The sequence below is a fragment of the Tachysurus fulvidraco genome, chromosome 6 (genome assembly GCF_022655615.1).
Source record: "Tachysurus fulvidraco isolate hzauxx_2018 chromosome 6, HZAU_PFXX_2.0, whole genome shotgun sequence".
In the NCBI taxonomy this organism is placed as follows: Eukaryota; Metazoa; Chordata; class Actinopteri; order Siluriformes; family Bagridae; genus Tachysurus; species Tachysurus fulvidraco.
The window spans coordinates 67,760-85,040 of record NC_062523.1 but is presented as its reverse complement, the minus strand read 5'-3'; the positions used below and the strand labels follow the sequence as shown (position 1 = coordinate 85,040).

At 38.4% G+C, this 17,281-nt stretch overlaps 2 protein-coding genes across 2 annotated transcripts; one reads left to right on the top strand and one right to left on the bottom strand.

Moving 5' to 3' along the window:
- Positions 1-1,437: 1,437 nt before the first annotated feature.
- On the top strand, positions 1,438-5,976 carry LOC125141510 (hatching enzyme 1.2-like). The gene is made up of 6 exons (XM_047815214.1): positions 1,438-1,985; positions 2,209-2,358; positions 2,462-2,579; positions 2,766-2,944; positions 4,554-4,635; positions 5,730-5,976. The coding sequence occupies exons 1-6, from the start codon at positions 1,919-1,921 to the stop codon at positions 5,857-5,859; spliced, it is 726 nt and encodes a 241-aa protein (XP_047671170.1). The 5' UTR covers positions 1,438-1,918; the 3' UTR covers positions 5,860-5,976.
- A 7,166-nt stretch (positions 5,977-13,142) lies between these two features.
- On the bottom strand, positions 13,143-17,197 carry LOC125141369. Its single transcript, XM_047814528.1, has 9 exons — positions 17,123-17,197; positions 16,906-16,979; positions 16,787-16,818; positions 16,510-16,628; positions 16,378-16,414; positions 15,933-16,126; positions 13,970-15,623; positions 13,724-13,790; positions 13,143-13,441 (listed from the first exon to the last, which is right to left on the bottom strand). Exons 2-9 carry the CDS (start codon positions 16,949-16,951, stop codon positions 13,344-13,346), a joined length of 2,247 nt encoding a protein of 748 aa, XP_047670484.1. The 5' UTR covers positions 16,952-16,979; positions 17,123-17,197; the 3' UTR covers positions 13,143-13,343.
- Positions 17,198-17,281: the final 84 nt, after the last annotated feature.

Below are 17,281 nucleotides of genomic sequence, written 5' to 3'. Positions count from 1 at the left end.
TTCCCGTCTCCTTTGGCTTGCTCATTAGGGATAGGGATAGATTTTATTCTAGTTTACTATTATTAATATTTTTTAATTAATTTTAATTTTAAAATCGTATGTATTCATTTATTTATTTTTTCTTATTATTACTATTATATATTAATGTATTTATTTTTCCTCTCTTCTCTCTCTTCAATGGGAATTGTTTAAAGTGCAATAGAAATAAATTTAATTTGAATTTGAAGGGTTTCTAAATGTATTTATTTATTTGTTTGTTTGTTTGTTTATTTGTTTATTTTTTTTTTTTATTATTTTACTTTTTATCTTAGACAAGCTTGTGATCTGAATTTGCTGTTTTCTGAAGTCTGGTATGTTAAAAAGTTTAAAACAGCTTGTGACAGATGGTATTATTGTTAAATCTCAGTGTCAGCAGATTCACTGTTTGTTTCTCAGTCCTGAGTCTTTAATAAACACCTCTGTGAAAAAAAACACTCACTGCACAGCGATAGGTGAATAAACTGTTTCACTAAACACTATAAATGAACTCCAGCAAGCTTCTCATCACACACAGCGATACGATCACATTCCTGTAGAACATATAATCGTGATATTGTGCTGATAGAAATATATAAAGTGAGAGATTTTATAAAGGTTTAAGGATCACACTTTACTATCCTGATTAACACACAGTGTAGGAGATGTAGATGTACAGATACGCTCAAAACACTTCAGAAACACTTACAGTCCAAATTTACTCAGTTTATAATCGATCCCTTTCTCCTCCCAATGCATCACAATGTCTGGGTTATCTTTTATTATTAATTCCTACAGTCAAATGCAGAACTTGTACTTTTTTCAGCTTCTCTATATAAGTAATTCATTTACATGCATGTGTAAATATTCTACCCTCTTCCTGATCATCCACAGTGAAAGAATCACATCTACAAGTAAAAGCTAGCTTATAAATGTTACCTGTTCTCAGCATAAATACATTTGTTCCTCGAAGAACCCAGCGATTGTTAGAGAACCTATACAGTATGAACACACAGCTTAATGAAGACAAAGGAATAATCAAAACAAGACAAAGTTGTATCAGTCAAGTAATTGGGCTGTTGAATGATGTTGATTGAGTTTGTTACAACAGAAGCGATAATCTTTGAGAACAAGTGCATTAATATAAACCTGAGCTCTTGTTACAGAACATTAATCAGCATCTTTAAGCAGTAAGCAGAATTCTACAGCCGCATGGAATATTACACTTTAACATGTAATTCTTAAGTGCAAGATTGTTATTTTCTCCAGATATTTATGGAGTGCTTGGTGTTAGGTGTATGTTTACGGAAAGTTCTGGAAATACAGACACACTAATGGCAGGTTATTAGTGACATCATGACCTTAATAATCAGTTCGCAGTAAAAAACCTATTAAGCAGAGCTTAGTGAAGCTGCACATTTGGATCTGTAGTCAGCATGAGACAAACTGAGCTCCTCGTCCTCCTTTTCCACTGCTTTACTCTGCTGTTCCAGGTACAGGATTTATTTATACATTAGTTACTATCTTATTGTTTGTACGCTTTGTTATTCACTGGAGTGAGCGATGGTTTGTACGTTACAGCATTCCATCGGATCTGAGTTCAGAAATGTGAGATACAGAAGTAGTTACGCAGGTAAACACAGTTTTACCACATTATTAACCATCAGGTCTGTAATGATAATTTTACTGCAATTTACAATAAGCATCAAACCCAGGTTGAAGGTTTCTGTGTTTCAGCATCACATTTTTTAAAATACTGACATTTAGTTTATTTTTATTTGTATAGTGCAAGTAAAAATAGACTAGATGTAGGTTTGGATTTAATGCTGAACAGATTTATGAAGTGAAGTTAAATATAAAAAGTCACTGTATTTTGTCATGTTCTGGTTTATTAGAATCTATTATGAGTTACTTACAAGAGAACGAAAGAACTGCGGTGGACACAATTATGGACATCAATGACTATGAAGGTACATTAATTATTTGTTTAATAATGTTTATAAGATAATAATAATAATAATAATAATTCCACATTAATGTATCTGTATATCATTAAGTGGTCCTACAGCGATTATAGTGAGATTTTATTGTAGTTTATGGTTAGATTTATAAAAGCTTTTCTGTCATGATTGGTGCGTCTCCATTAAATATATCAGGGAAATAAGAGTGTGTTGTTTTTTCCTTTTAATGTAGCAGTGGATGTGAAAGATGGAGTGAAACTCAGAGAGGGAGATATTGCCGTCTCCAGCAGAACTGAGAAAAGTTGTTTCGCCCAAAGCTGTTTATGGTCCAAATCTGTAGATGGGCATGTTTACATCGCATACACACTCTCACCTGAATACAGTAAGATATATTTACATCTTTCTCACATAAACACACACACACACACACACACACACACACACACACACACACTACAACTCTCTCCTACATTCCCATCCTTCAGCTGAAGTGGATCGCCGAACTATAAAACAAGGGATGAATCTGATTGAGAGAAACACGTGTGTGCGCTTTGTACCCAGAACACACCAGAGAGACTTCCTGGACATTCAGCCTAAAACTGGGTATGAAAATGTATTGTTTTTTAAATGCATGCATTGTTATTATACAATGCAAAATTAACAAACATGAGGAAATAAAATCTGCATAGAAGTCAAATAAACTGAAAGTAATTGTTAATACATTTTGAATAAACTGTATATGAACCCACAAGTGAAGAGTGAAGAAGTTGGATTGTGTGTTTATTTTAGGTGTTGGTCATATTTGGGCTCCAGCGGCGGCAGACAGACTCTTTCCTTACAAAGTCCAGAGTGTGTGAGCTCTGGAGTTGTTTCTCATCAGCTCATGCATGTGCTTGGATTTGTACATGAACAGTCACGTGCTGATCGTGATAAATACATCACCATCAAGTGGTCAAAAATTCAGAAAGGTACACACACACACACACACACACACACACACACACACACACACAGGTGAAGTGGTAACTCTTCATTGATGTGATTGTTTTCTCTGATGGCCCAGGACTATGATTACTATGAAAGCTTTGTGTCCAAACAAATAAACACATTTCATCATGACTTCAGACTGTCAGAATGTGGCACAGGATTTAAAACTGCTCCTCTCTCAAACTGTATCTCACAAGAAAATGTGCTTAGCTTCAAGATTAGAATTGAGGAAAACTGAGTTGGACAATTTCCTTTCTGAATATGGCCCATAAACAGTTTATAGCTGAGATTTCCTTTCAGATTATCGTACACTGGTATGATGAAACTTTCTGTATTTACTGATTATCAGACCAACATTTGTGTAAAAAAAAGGCTTTAACTTAATTGAGTAATCAGATCAGAATCTCAGAAATACACAAGGGGAATGTTCTAACGCTGCGTTAAAAACCTTACACTGATATTACAAAAATACTAATCCACAATTCAAATTTATGATTTATTTTCTGACACTAAAGATAAATAAAAAGATTGGGCAGGAACGATGGAGAACAGCGCTGTGGGTTTCTCCAGTCATCAGTAGATACCTCGACTTAAAGTACTCAGTACATTTATACAGCATCTGCATGTACTACAGCTTGTGTACAACACAGTGGATATACCAGTGAAAGCATGTTTACCTAATTCATACATAATTAATTTATAGATGGCCTTTACAGACAGATCATTATAAATATGTAAATAAAGCAACTTCATGGTTAAATGGGTTTTCTGACAATATATCGTGGTAGGGGATTTAAATGTGTCACATGCTTATGGTATAACATTCCCCACCTGCCCCTAACTTCTCTTCTATAGGTAAATAATGTAAACCTGTATGTTTTATCCAGAAAGCAAGACCACACATTTTTAGCAAACATATGTAAAAATGTAAAAGAAAAAAATGCTTTGAACTTGAAGTTGAACTTTTCAACAAACTAGTGAAGTGTTAAGCGCACAGCGCCGTATTGTTAAACACACACATGAAGTGATGTCATCTGACACCCCACTGCATATACACAGGTATTCAGCTTCCGTAGTTATTAGCTCACATCATTAGTCAACACTGTTCACTTCATTTAGGACGTTACACAATTCATCACTGTTAGAATCTGTTAATCTTTCATCTCATTATAGAAAAGAGAAGCTGGAGGTTCACATCATCAACCTGATATTTAATCAAACCCAAATTGGACCCGGTTTTTATCTTTTAGTGTTCACCACTAAAACCAATAGCTGTAAGAGATGAAGTAAGAAGCGTTTTGTCAAGTTATGGAAGAAAATGACGCAGATCTAAATGATGCACAGAAGCATGTTGTGACCTAACCCTTAGTCTCATTTTGAACCAAAGCATGTTTTTCTCACATTTTATAAAATTTAATAATCAAAATAAAAATGTGGTAAAATTGTCTATATTCCATGCACACATTGCTATTTAAGGTTAAATAAATAAATAAATAAATAAATAAATAAATAAATAAAGTGATCCTTACAGTTAAGAAGATTTCTGCGGTGATATATTCTAGGCTCAAGTGATATGTTTGTGTTTTGCAGATCATGTAAGGAACTTTGAGAAGTTTAAGATGAACAACATAGACATGCCTTATGACTATGGCTCCATCATGCACTTTGGAAAGTATGTCATTTAAATAGTGTCTTTCAGTCATGTGTACAACTTACTGCACTTGTACAGAATTAAATTTGTTGGCCGCACATCATTTTCAACATAATAGCGATAATTAAAGAACGCAATATGACAAAATGATGTTGAAAACAGTGCCTCGAAATTGTACACATGTGTAGAATTACACTAATCACACTGTGCTTTTACTGCAGTTCAGCCTACTGTAGGTTTGACACAAGTTTAATAACACCCACAAACTGACATTAACTTTCATTACCATGCAGTAGTTGTGTTACTTTGTCATTACACATGTCCAAGTACAAGGCAACGAAATGCAGTTTGGCATCTAACCAGAAGTGCAATAAGCTCCAAGTGCAAGATGTACAATATTTACACCATGAGTACAGTATTTATAATATGAATCCACAAATATAAATGTGATATTGGCATAATGCACAGAGGTGGGTTGTCACCGGGACGCAGTTCAGTAAGGTGACAGCTTTAGGGAAAAAGCTGTTCCTCAGTCTACTGTTATGGAGGCTAATGAAGTGACTACCAGATGGAAGGAAGACAAACAGTCTATGGTCAGGGTGAGAGGAGTCTTTTAGAATGCTGTGAGGCAGACAGCGTTTCCTTTGGACATTCTCAATGGATGGAAGTAGTGTTCCTGTGATGCGCTGAGCAGTTTTCACCACCCGTTGCAGTGCCTTGCGACTGCATACTTCCTGTACCAGACTGTGAAGGCTCCCAATCACACAGCAATAAAATTGCACCAGGATGGCTGAAGACAGGTGATGTTTAGTGTCCTCATCAAGATAAGGTGTTGGTGACCTTTCTTGACCAGGCTGGAGGTGTTGGTGGTCCATGAGATATGTGGATCCCAGGAACTTGAAGCTGGAGACATGTTAAACTTGCAGCTCGGTGATGTGGATGGGAAGTACGTGCACGTGACCTGAATGGGGATGTGGTGTACGTGCACGTGACCTGAATGGGGATGTGGTGTACGTGCACGTGACCTGAAGGCCATGAGGAGCTTCTTTGTTTTGCAAAGATATAATACACAGATGATTGTAATATACATCTGAATTTTTTTTCTGTCTTTTCAGATACGCCTACTCTGAAAACGGTGATCCTACCATTGTTCCAAAACGAAGCTGGAACATTAAACTGGGACAGCGATTTGGTCCAAGTAAAATTGATGTTATGAAAATCAATAAACTCTATGAATGTGCTTAGTATTGTAATTAAATCTATATGATAAACAATGTAAACATTTACAGCATTTGGCAGACGCTCTTATAAATAAAGCGCATCAAAAACACATCTTTTAAATTCTTTATTATATATTAACATAGTTCACTGATGAAGCATGTATTAACTTTGGAATAATTACAAATAAATATACATTCTTTATTATAAATTAATAAATTGTTTTTATTCTGTTCTATAAGGTTATAGTTTAGTTTGTAAAAAGCAGAAATAGTAAGATTTACTCTAAAACATCACAATATAAATATCACTCTAGTAGTTTATCTGTCAGTGAACTAAAGCCTCAGCAGTTGTGTTCAGTTGTGTTTAAACTCTTCAAGGATGTTGCTCTCCTGTAAGAAGGAGCTCAGTTGAACAGACACAACCTTTTCTAGTATTTTAGACATAAACAGAAGGTGTGAGATAGGTCTGTAATTTGATAGTTCATTAGGGTCTAAGTTAGGTTTTTTGATGAGTGGCCTAATAACTGCCAACATAAAAGACTTCGGGATGTAACCTAAAGATAACGAGGAGTTAATGATATTAAGAAGAGGCTCACCAGCTTTATGTAACACTTCTTTCAGTAGTTTAGTGTGAATGGGGTCTAGTGAACATGTTGTTGATTTAGCTGTAGTAACAAGTTTATCTAACTCTTCCTGTCCTGTACTTGTAAAGCTGTGTAGTTGTGTGTGTAGAGCCTTAAGTGAGACTGGGTCACTAGTTTTTCACTAGTTCATACGTTGAGCGTCACCTATTTTATTCATTACATCAGCAATCATGTTATCAGTAGCACAATACATCAAAGTTAACCTTCCCCCATTTACAATAGACCTGATAAAGTGATACTTTATGTCTATGTGTTTACATCTCTGTCTGTTTACAGGGTTTTTGGCGAGAGCAATTGTTCCTGATTGTCTTCATGTCCTCATTTGTGTGTACTTGTAGTTCTATCTATACCTCCCAGTAACTGCTCTAGGTATAAACACTCATGTACTGTATGGTTGAAGCAAGTGCCATGTATTCTGCTTCACATGTGGAAAGCACCACAGTTGGCTGCGTTCTGGTCTTCCATGATACCAGAGAGATGTTTTGGCTTAAACTCACACAGTATCCGGTAGTACTGCGTCGGTCACTGGTATCAGCTGCCCAGTCAGCATCACTGTAGTCTTGTATACCTAATTTCTCACAGTCATTTCTTCTAAAACTTAACCCTTACCCATCTGCTGTACCTTGAGATAACGAAACACATGCTTCACAGTGACCCACTGTTCTTCTGTAGGTTCAGAAAAATACTGTGATAACTTTCTCACTACAAAACTCAAATCTGGTCTGGTGCAAACAGTCAGGTATATAAGACTTCCCACAGCTTCTCTGTACATTTTGACATCCTTCGTTTTTACTGCATTTTCATTTTACTCTAACTTTTGTTCACATGGTGTTTCTCTGATCCTACAGTCTTGCATATCAAAACACTGTAGTATCTTGTTAGTATCCTTTTTTGTGTCATTTTTACACACCCATCTGATCTGAAATCAATACCCAGGAAATGTTTCAGTTTACCCAGGTCTTTAATTTTAAACTTTTCTCTTTCACTTCTTTCAGTCTGTCTTGATTGCTTGCTGCAATAATTAAATCATCGACCCATGTAATTATGATCACTTTTTCTGCTTTTGACTCTTTAGCATAAACACAGTGGTCGGCTGGGTTTTGTGTGAATTAATTCTCAGAAAGACAATCGTGCAAAATCTTATTCCAGTTTCGCCCAGGTTTCCTTAGGTTACGTCCCAAAGTCTTTTTAGTTGGCAGTCATTAGACCACTCATCGAAAAACCTAACTTAGATCCTAATGAACTATCAAATTACAGACCTATCTCACACCTTCTGTTTATGTCTAAAATACTAGAAAAGGTTGTGTCTGTTCAACTGAGCTCCTTCCTACAGGAGAACAACATCCTTGAAGAGTTTCAGTCAGGTTTCAGGCCCCATCATAGCACAGAAACTGCACTTGTTAAAGTTACAAACGACTTGTTCTTAGCTTCGGACCAAGACTGTATGTCACTATTAGTTCTACTTGACCTTAGTGCTGCATTCGACACTATAGATCACAACATTCTTCTAGATCGCTTACAATATTACACAGGTATTCATGGTCAGGCTTTAAGCTGGTTTAGATCCTACCTGTCTGATCGATACCATTTTGTAGAATTAAATGGTGAATCCTCCAGTTTATTACCAGTTAATTATGGGGTCCCTCAAGGATCAGTTCTAGGACCTCTGCTTTTCTCGATATACATGCTTCCATTAGGGAACATAATTAGAAGACATGGGATTAGTTTCCATTGTTATGCTGATGACACACAGTTACATATCTCATCAAAACCAGATGAAATAGCCACAGTGTCCAAATTAACTCAGTGCCTTAGAGAGATAAAAGACTGGATGAGCTGCAACTTTCTATTGTTAAACTCCGATAAGACAGAAATACTACTCATAGGTCCAAAAACCAGTGCACAGAAACTCTCACAACTTAACTCCCATTTAGAGGGATGTACTGTTACAAGTAGCTTGACAGTGAAAGACCTGGTGTTTATTAGACAGTAACTTGTCTTTTAAAAATCATATCGCTCATACTACCAAAACAGCCTTCTTCCACCTTAGAAACATTGCCAAGCTGAGAAACATCCTGTCTGTATCTGATGCTGAGAAGCTAGTTGATGCCTTCATGACCTCTAGACTGGACTATTGTAATGCATTACTAGGTGGTTGTCCTGCATCTTTAATAGGTTACAGTTAGTCCAAAATGCAGCTGCCAGAGTTCTCACTAGGACAAGAAAGTATGACCATATAACCCCAATGTTATCATCTCTACACTGGCTACCTGTTAAGTTTAGAACTGATTACAAACTGCTGCTACTTACGTACAAGGCTCTTAATGGTTTAGCTCCCATGTATCTAACTAGTCTTCTAACACGTTACAATCCTTCACGCTCTCTGACATCACAAAACTCAGGACTTCTGCTAGTTCCCAGAATATCTAAGTCTACTAAAGGTGGTAGAGCGTTTTCTTATTTAGCTCCCAAACTTTGGAATAGTCTTCCTGATAGTGTTCGGGGCGCAGACACACTTTCCCAGTTTAAATGTAGATTAAAAACTCATCTCTTTAGTCAGGCGTACACATAATACATCCCATAATATCATGCACCAGTACATCAGACCAGCACATTTTTATGAACAGCAGATATGTTAATCCCTTTCCACTGCTTCTCTCTTTGTACCCATCCCGAAGCATCCAGACACTGTACCAGCTCCCAACGTCCTCTGTGGGACGAAGCCTTTGGACGTCCACTGAGCCGAGGCCGACTCTAAGGATCCTGAGACATCTCCAGTTAGACTCTGTGGTACTCAGGAGATCAGAAGTCCTTGAACCTCACACCAATACAACATTTAACTGACTGTATATTACAATCACACCCCCAGTGTCACCCATATGAGGATGGGTTCCCCCTTGAGTCCGGTTCCTCTCAAGGTTTCTTCCTTTACCAATTTAAGGCAGTTTTTCCTTGCCACTGCTGCCTGAGTCACCTCAGACTTGCTCATAGGGGAATAAATACATACACATTGTGAACTATTTATATCTAATAATAATCTAGAATTTTTTTATTCTGTCAATTCTTTTACTTTTATTATTCGTTATTTCCTTTATCATTAATTATGTTTACCTTCTGCTCTATGTTTATGTTCTGTAAAGCTGCTTTGAGACAAAGTCTATTGTAAAAAGCGCTATACAAATAAACTTGAATTGAATTGAATTGTTTCAAACGGTAAAGTGATTCTCTAGCTTGTAAACTATACCCTCTTTCTCTTGGTAACCTTCTGGTGGATTGATGTAGATCTCATAGTCTATGGGAGCGTGCAAGTTCGCTGTTTTCATGTTTATTTGATGCAGGCGTAAATTTTCCTGTGCTGCTTTCTGCTCCTTACAATCGTTAAATCTGCAGTGGGTGAAAAAGTCTCCCCATAGTCTATTCTCATTCTCTGATTATAACCCTTGGCCACAAACCCTGCTTTGTATTTGTCTTTTCCATCTACATCAGTCTTGATAGAGTAAACCCATCTACCCCCACTGTTTCCTTGCCTATTGGCAGTGTTGTCGGGGTAAACGTTTTGTTCTCGTTTAGAGACTGGATTTCTTCATCTATGGCTTTTCTCCATTCTTTTGAGTTATTTGAGTTATTTTAGTCTGTGGAATGCCACACACCGCTCTGGAGCAGTAATTTACTGTGATATATATATATATATATAGTACAGACCAAAAGTTTGGACACACCTTCCAAAAGTTTGTTTGGACACACCACCTTTTCAACAGGACAATGACCCCAAACAGACCCCAGGCTGTGTAAGGGCTATTTGACCATGAAGGAGAGTGATGGGGTGCTGCACCAGATGACCCGGCCTCCACAGTCACCGGACCTGAACCCGATCGAGATGGTTTGGGGTGAGCTGGACCTCAGAGTGAAGGCAAAAGGGCCAACAAGTGCTAAGCATCTCTGGGAACTCCTTCAAGACTGTTGGAAGACCATTTCAGGTGACGACCTCTTGAAGCTCATCAAGAGAATGCCCAGAGTGTGCGAAGCAGTAATCAAATCAAAAGGTGGCGACTTTGAAGAACCTAGAATATGACATATGTTCAGTAGTTTCACACTTCTTTATGATGTATGTATATAATTCCACACGTGTTCATTCATAGTTTTGATGCCTTCAGTGTGAATCTACAATTTTATATATATATAAAAATACAATTATATATATATATATATAATTTTTTTTAAATACACTATTGTTTTATTGTTTATTGTTTTTAAATACGTGTTCATATTCTCCATATGCTTGCATAAGCATTTCCAGTTCTGCTGGTGAGAATTATGCAGACTTTTTTGTGCTAAGTGTTTCATGCCCTGATGCAGTGAAGCAAGCCCAAATCATGATCTTCCCTCCGACATACTTCACCATTGGGATGATGTTTTGATGCTGGAAAGCTGTGCCCTTTTGGGCCATGCATACTGCTGAGTATTCTTTCTGAACAATTCTTTTGTTTCATAAGTCCATAAAACATTTCCCTAGTAGCACTGTGGATAGCCTGTAGTTGTTACTTGAGGGTTCTTCTTTACCTCATTGCGTATTTCCATTATGCTTTAGGAGTCATCTTGGCCCACTTCTAGGAAAAGTACAGTTTCCATTTATAGACAATTTGTCTAACTGTTGACTGATGAATGTCTAAACATTTTGAGATTCTTTTCCAGACCCTTCCCAGCCTTATGGAAATCAATTACTCTTGATCAGAGTCAGAACACTTGCTACACCAATTACACACTCGTCCATTGTACAGTCATCAAGCTGTTTACATGCTGTCTTGCACAGTTTTTTTGCACACTATCTTTTGTCCTGCACTGTCTCTTGTCTGTCTTTGTCTTGTCCTGCACTGTCTCTTGTCTGTCTTTGTCTTGTCCTGTTTGCACCAGGTTGCACAGTTGCACTTTATGTATATAGGGCTTACTAAGTCCTTATAGCTCTGTGTGTGTTTTATGTAGCTCCCTGATCCTGGAGAAAAGTCGTCTCATGTCACTGTGTACTGTAACAGTTATATATGGTTGTAATGACAATAAAAGCTTCTTGACTTGATTCATTTTCTCTTCAGCTGGACAAGAAATAATCAGCAAGATCATCTTTACTCTTCAATCTTACCCTGGGGCAAAAACCTTCATTCAGTTTGTATAAATAACGGGCCTCGTAAATCAAGCTGGATATTTGGTTGTAAAATCATTGTACATGTGTTTACACAATAATTTTTTTCAGGTCAGACTTTCCTCATTCTGATGTGAAAACTAACTCGAGCTCTGAAGCGGCACCTGCATGAGTGCATTGCATTGGCTGCTGCCACGTGATTGGCTGATTGGATTACTGTATAAATGTGCAAGAGGACACGTGTTCCTAATAAAGTGGACAGTGGTTCCTAATAAATGTACACGCTTTATAACTATTCACAAATAAACTCTCTTATCTTCTGGCTCTCAATGAAGGCAGTCGCATTTTCTCTCCCTCTCCCTCCCCCTTGCTTTAACCTGCTTCGCTTCTCTCGTCTTATCTATTGTTTTATACTTTGAGACTCTCTCCACACAGCGCTCCAAACTAAAAATATGAATATGGATTTATAAACTGGTCTCTCAACACAATTGACACCATCTTCTCAACGAGAAGCTTGCGTTCGGGGGAACCTTACTGCCCTGCCGGAACGTTCACAGCTGGCTATACTACGATGGACGGGTGGGAGAGGTGGCGGGTCGTGTGTCTGGCGGCTCTTTCCGTGGAGGACATTGAAGATATCTACCTAATGGGAACCATGATAACAGGAGTTCTGCTGATTGGATTAGGAATTGCCCTGGTTTATCGAGGAAATCAGAAAACGGTGACAGCTGTCCAAAACCTCCCAAGGCTGCCCGTCATGATTGATGCAGTGGGCGAGCGGTCAGCACTGAGGCTGGGACTATTAATCGCAATATGGAGAACATCACGATGAGGCTCACTGCTTTAGATAACATCACCGGAAGCTCACTGCTTTGGAAAGAACAATGGATCAATTTGGAGAGAATGGGCTAAGAGTGTAGTCGTGTAAATTGGAATGCGTCTACTTGCCCCAAGACCAAACAATCCCAATCTTATCTGCTTTCGGCTGATTGTTGACTCGGTCTGGGACCTGATCAAGGCTGTCTCTATGGCAACTTGCTGTGTATCGCTATGACAATCTTGCGGACTGAGGCACCGAGATTTGATGCCGGGAGCAACGACTCTCCAGGCCTACACACTTACATACATACACACACGCACATGTTCAAAGATATGCATTCACCCCTCACCCCCATCCCAGGCCTTCGCCGCTTTGTACAGCCAGTCTGACAAGCGGGTCTGTGACCAGCGCCGTCCCTGTCTTCCTGTCCTGTCCCCCCCTTGTCATATTGTATGTATTGTATGTATGGACAGGTTGATGGCTAATTTCGCTGGTTCCTGTGACAATAAAGGCTACTACTACTACTACTAAACACAGCAAAATGAACTAATAGATGTGAAGTCTTACAAATCTGTATAAAGTGATTTCAAAATGTGTAGAATAGAATGTAGAATGAAAGGATAAAAGTTAGATAAAACCCAGAAAAACACATTATTATAATAATCCAATATACACAAAGCCAGTTGTTTCATTATTGATTTATTTATTGTTTGTTTTTAGTTATTTGTTGTAAATGTGTCTGGGATATTTTTGTTTGGTTCTTTTTTCTGTTTGAGTTTTAAATTGTTTTTAATTTGATATATTTCGTTTTGGGGTTATTTACATTTGTTTCTATTTTCTGTCTCCGCCATCGGTTACTATGGTAACCTGGTTTAGAGTCACCAGGCACAGGTCTACACTGACCAGTTTCTTCAGTGGGTTGAAGAGTTGAAGAAGGTCTTGGAGAAGTCAGACAAGAACCTGCCCAGCATCCTGCGAGCTTTCTTGAAGACCAGGTTCTTGTGTGAAGCTGGAAAGTAGAAAAAGCAGTTTTCAGCAAAATGACAAAACCTGCTGCTTAATCTGATTATCAGGAACAGATGAGAACTAAAACTCTTAAACATGATCATTACGCACATTAAAAATCATCAGTTAATGTCATAAACAAACACGATCGTTATCATCATTAGTTCCAATTTAAACCACAAGATACAGGATGCTGATGAAGGTCAAAATATGTGTTTTACACTAAAAAGACAAGTGGTGTAAATCTGGTCAAAAATAACAGGTTCATTTTGTTTTAACAACTTACCGTCCTGGAGATTTGCAGAAGCAGAAGGGCTTGGAACTCTGCGCCGCTTCTTCTGCTTCTTGGGATGCTGAGAATTATGAAGATAAAAAGACAAAGTAGGAAACGTACGACTAGGATGATTAATGACGTTCAGTAAGAATGTGATTAATGCTGTAAAAGTCACTGATGTTTACAATAAACCATTAAATTATCAATAACAGAAATAAAATCCTAGAACCAGATAAAAACATTTAGGGTCCTGCGTACCTTAACGACTATGGTCCTGCTCGTCTTCACCACAAAGCGAACTCTAGACCTCCTTTTCTTCTCCTGATCCTCAGCTGCATGTTCGGAGCGTTCTTCAGTTATATCGATGACATTTAGCACATTCTGCAGTAAAGCCTTGGTGGACTCCTCTACAAACCTGTAAACAAGCTCAGAGGGAAACTGCACATAGTGTAACATGCTGTTCCTTCTCAACAGAAGAGAATCTGAGAAACTCCGGCCAATGTCCAGCTTGTGAACGGAGCTTTCCTCACTGATGTGGATGGGAACGGCACTGTCCTCATCGCTCTCCGAGAGTGCTGATGCATCTGTCCTTTTATCATCAGCAGCACTTTTATTGAAGGAAGTGAAGAAAGACTTCAGCTGATTGCGCACCACAGTGAAAAGGTGCAGAGGAACGTACGGACTCTTCTGGCTCGAAGGCAGAGACTCGCTCTCTAAATCTATAATGCTCTCTTCCAGACCTGGCAGACTCTGGAGATTTGGGGAAAAGTCTGAGTAGCTCTTTGTGTAGGGAGCATTAACATCACTGACATGAGCTTCACCTACCTGAGCTTCCAATCCGTTTTCTGTGTCAGATATTCCGATCTCCTGAGCTACTCCACTGATCACCTTGTTTATGCTACCAGAAGCTATGTGATCCAGATCTACTGCTGCTGTTGATGATGGCATTGTGCTTTTACCTGTGGCTTTTGTACCGATTAAACCTGTGGAAATGTGTGAAGTTAATCTCTTTACCAGGATATCGCTCGCAACTTGAGTGGCTTTACCAAGGAACTGTTCAACATCAGCAGATTTCTTTATGTTCTCCGTGATGATGTCGCGCTCAGCGTCAGTTTCGGTACAGACGTCCAAGAGCGTCTTGCTTTTCTCTGAAATTGCTTGCTTCCGCTCACAGATGAACGTAAACACCCGCTTGTGGATGTCCATGTGGATCCTTTGAGCAAAAGAGAGGAACTTCTGCTCATGTTCTGGACCAGACTGGTCAGCATCGCTGCAACTGACAAGTATACAAAATAATTTCTGTAGAATTTCCATGGCTGTGCTCTTGGCCAGCTCCATCAGGAAATTCGGTTCTGTCTCAATGGCGGCAGGGACAGAAGTTTGAGACGACACTGAGGCAGCGATTTTTTGCTCCGTTTCCAGAAGAACTTCACTGACCACATGTGAGGCTTTGCTCATAAACTGATCACTGAAAGGACTCTCAGTTTGTGGAGGTTCTGAACCACAGCTTGGAGTCTCCACTTCAGTTGTCATGGAGCTGGAGTCAGAAGTCGTGGATACGGTAAACCACGAAGAAGACCTAGTGGTGGAGACAACTTTTTCCAAGCCCTTCATTATTTTATGGACTTCCAGGAGAGACTTTAACGACATTACTGATGTCTCTCCTCCAGGCCTGTGGAGTGCTTCAGAGTGATACAGGGATAGGATCCTATCACAGATCTCATTAGTGCATGAAACACTGAGATCATCTATCTGTGTGATCGGATCTTCTGCAGGTGATGACGCACTTTCAGAGCAGCTCGGCTTCTGTCCTGCTGCCGTACTCCGGATCGCTTCCAGCATCGCACCTTTAATTTCAATGACAATTCTCTGACCAAGATGACAGATAAAATCAGACACCTGCATAGGGGATCTTTATACACACACAGGGAAGAGGGAACAGTAAAAGGAATTAATATTTATATTTATAAATAATATTAATCATGTCAATGCACATATGAACTGAAATAAATAAATGCAAGTAAAATAGCACAATGTTAAATTCATTTTCTCTTTTTAAACACCCAACTGATCCAAAACACAGAAAACCAGTGTGATTATCCTTCTAACACAACGCTCTTGAATCCTGGATCCTGATTACTCTGGTGTTGATTAAACAGTAAATTATTGATCCTTGTGAATATTAAGAGTAAAATCTGAGCAGCAGGTAGATAAAGTTTACCTTTGAGCCGAGGCGTCTGAGGCAGGGCACATGCTTGATTTTGACTTGGCCATCTTCTTCAGTTTGTCGTTCGCCTCGAGAATTGCTTTGATCCCGAAGCTTTTGCTGAGAGGCTTCAATAAACGCCGTACAACAGCAGAAGAGACCGCCGTCACAATTTTAGTGCACGTGGCAGCAAACTCCAACCTTGTGACCTTTTAAGGTAAAAGAAATAAATATGAAACATGATCAGTGTTTAACCAAATGGTGTTTAACTCTGCTGTGGTTGATGTTGTGATTACAACATCATCAGTTAACACTTCATATAACAGCAAATAACTGTTTCTGGCATTAATAAAGTAAATAAAATATTACACATTACACTGATTCATCTCTTCATTGGCCAGAACATATCAGCTCGTTCTCATATTTACAACCCATTTGTTATTCGATATTCTCCACTCACCTTCTTCGACATGCCCCTGCTCAGAGCCTTCCATTCCCTTTAAACACACACAAAGTGTAAATCAGCATCTAATCATTTATTCAAGTGTAAATAAACTGAATAAAATGTTAAAGAGTCAGAGTTCGATCATACTCATCACTCAGACGAAGAACCAGGTCCATAATGTCCCTGAAACATTTTGGTCTCTGGTCAGATGAGGTGCTCATTGTGGACCCTCCACCTGCTCCAGTTTGTCTCTTCTTCTCAATCATCTATAAAGAGCACATCAGTGTCAGTGCTTTAACTTAGAGTTTTTAATAATTACACACACCACCGTAAATATTAGCACTCATCCTTTTTTAGTCCTAGAATCAAATGGATTAACATCCAGTTTACGCTCGCACTGATTCACATGAACCTGACTTCATACCTGGGTATGAATTTTCTCCTGAGTTGCTTTATCTACAAAAACACAAACAGATCTGTTTGAACACACAATGGGGGTAAAGTGAAGTAAAGTAAAGTGTTCGAGTGGCTTCATTAACATACCATGTTTATGCTCAGGTCTGGACTCGCCTCGTCTCCTTTTAAACATGTTTTAGACCAACAAGCTTCTAAATGATCTTTTGAGCAAATAAGAAAATATTAACATGAAGAAGAGCTGCCTTCAAATAATAATAATAATAATAACAACAATAATAATAATAATAATAATAATAATAATAATATAATAATAATAATAATAATAATGAGGATTGTAGTTTACCTGTCAAGCGATTTGTGTAACACAGTAAAATGACGTGAGTAGAATTAGAAGTCGAATTTAGTCGAATCTCCACACGTGATTCTATCGCGTTCACCCCAGTGACGTCACTAGCACTATAGGTTATATATCAAAATATAAATCGAAAGCGGAGACATTGTC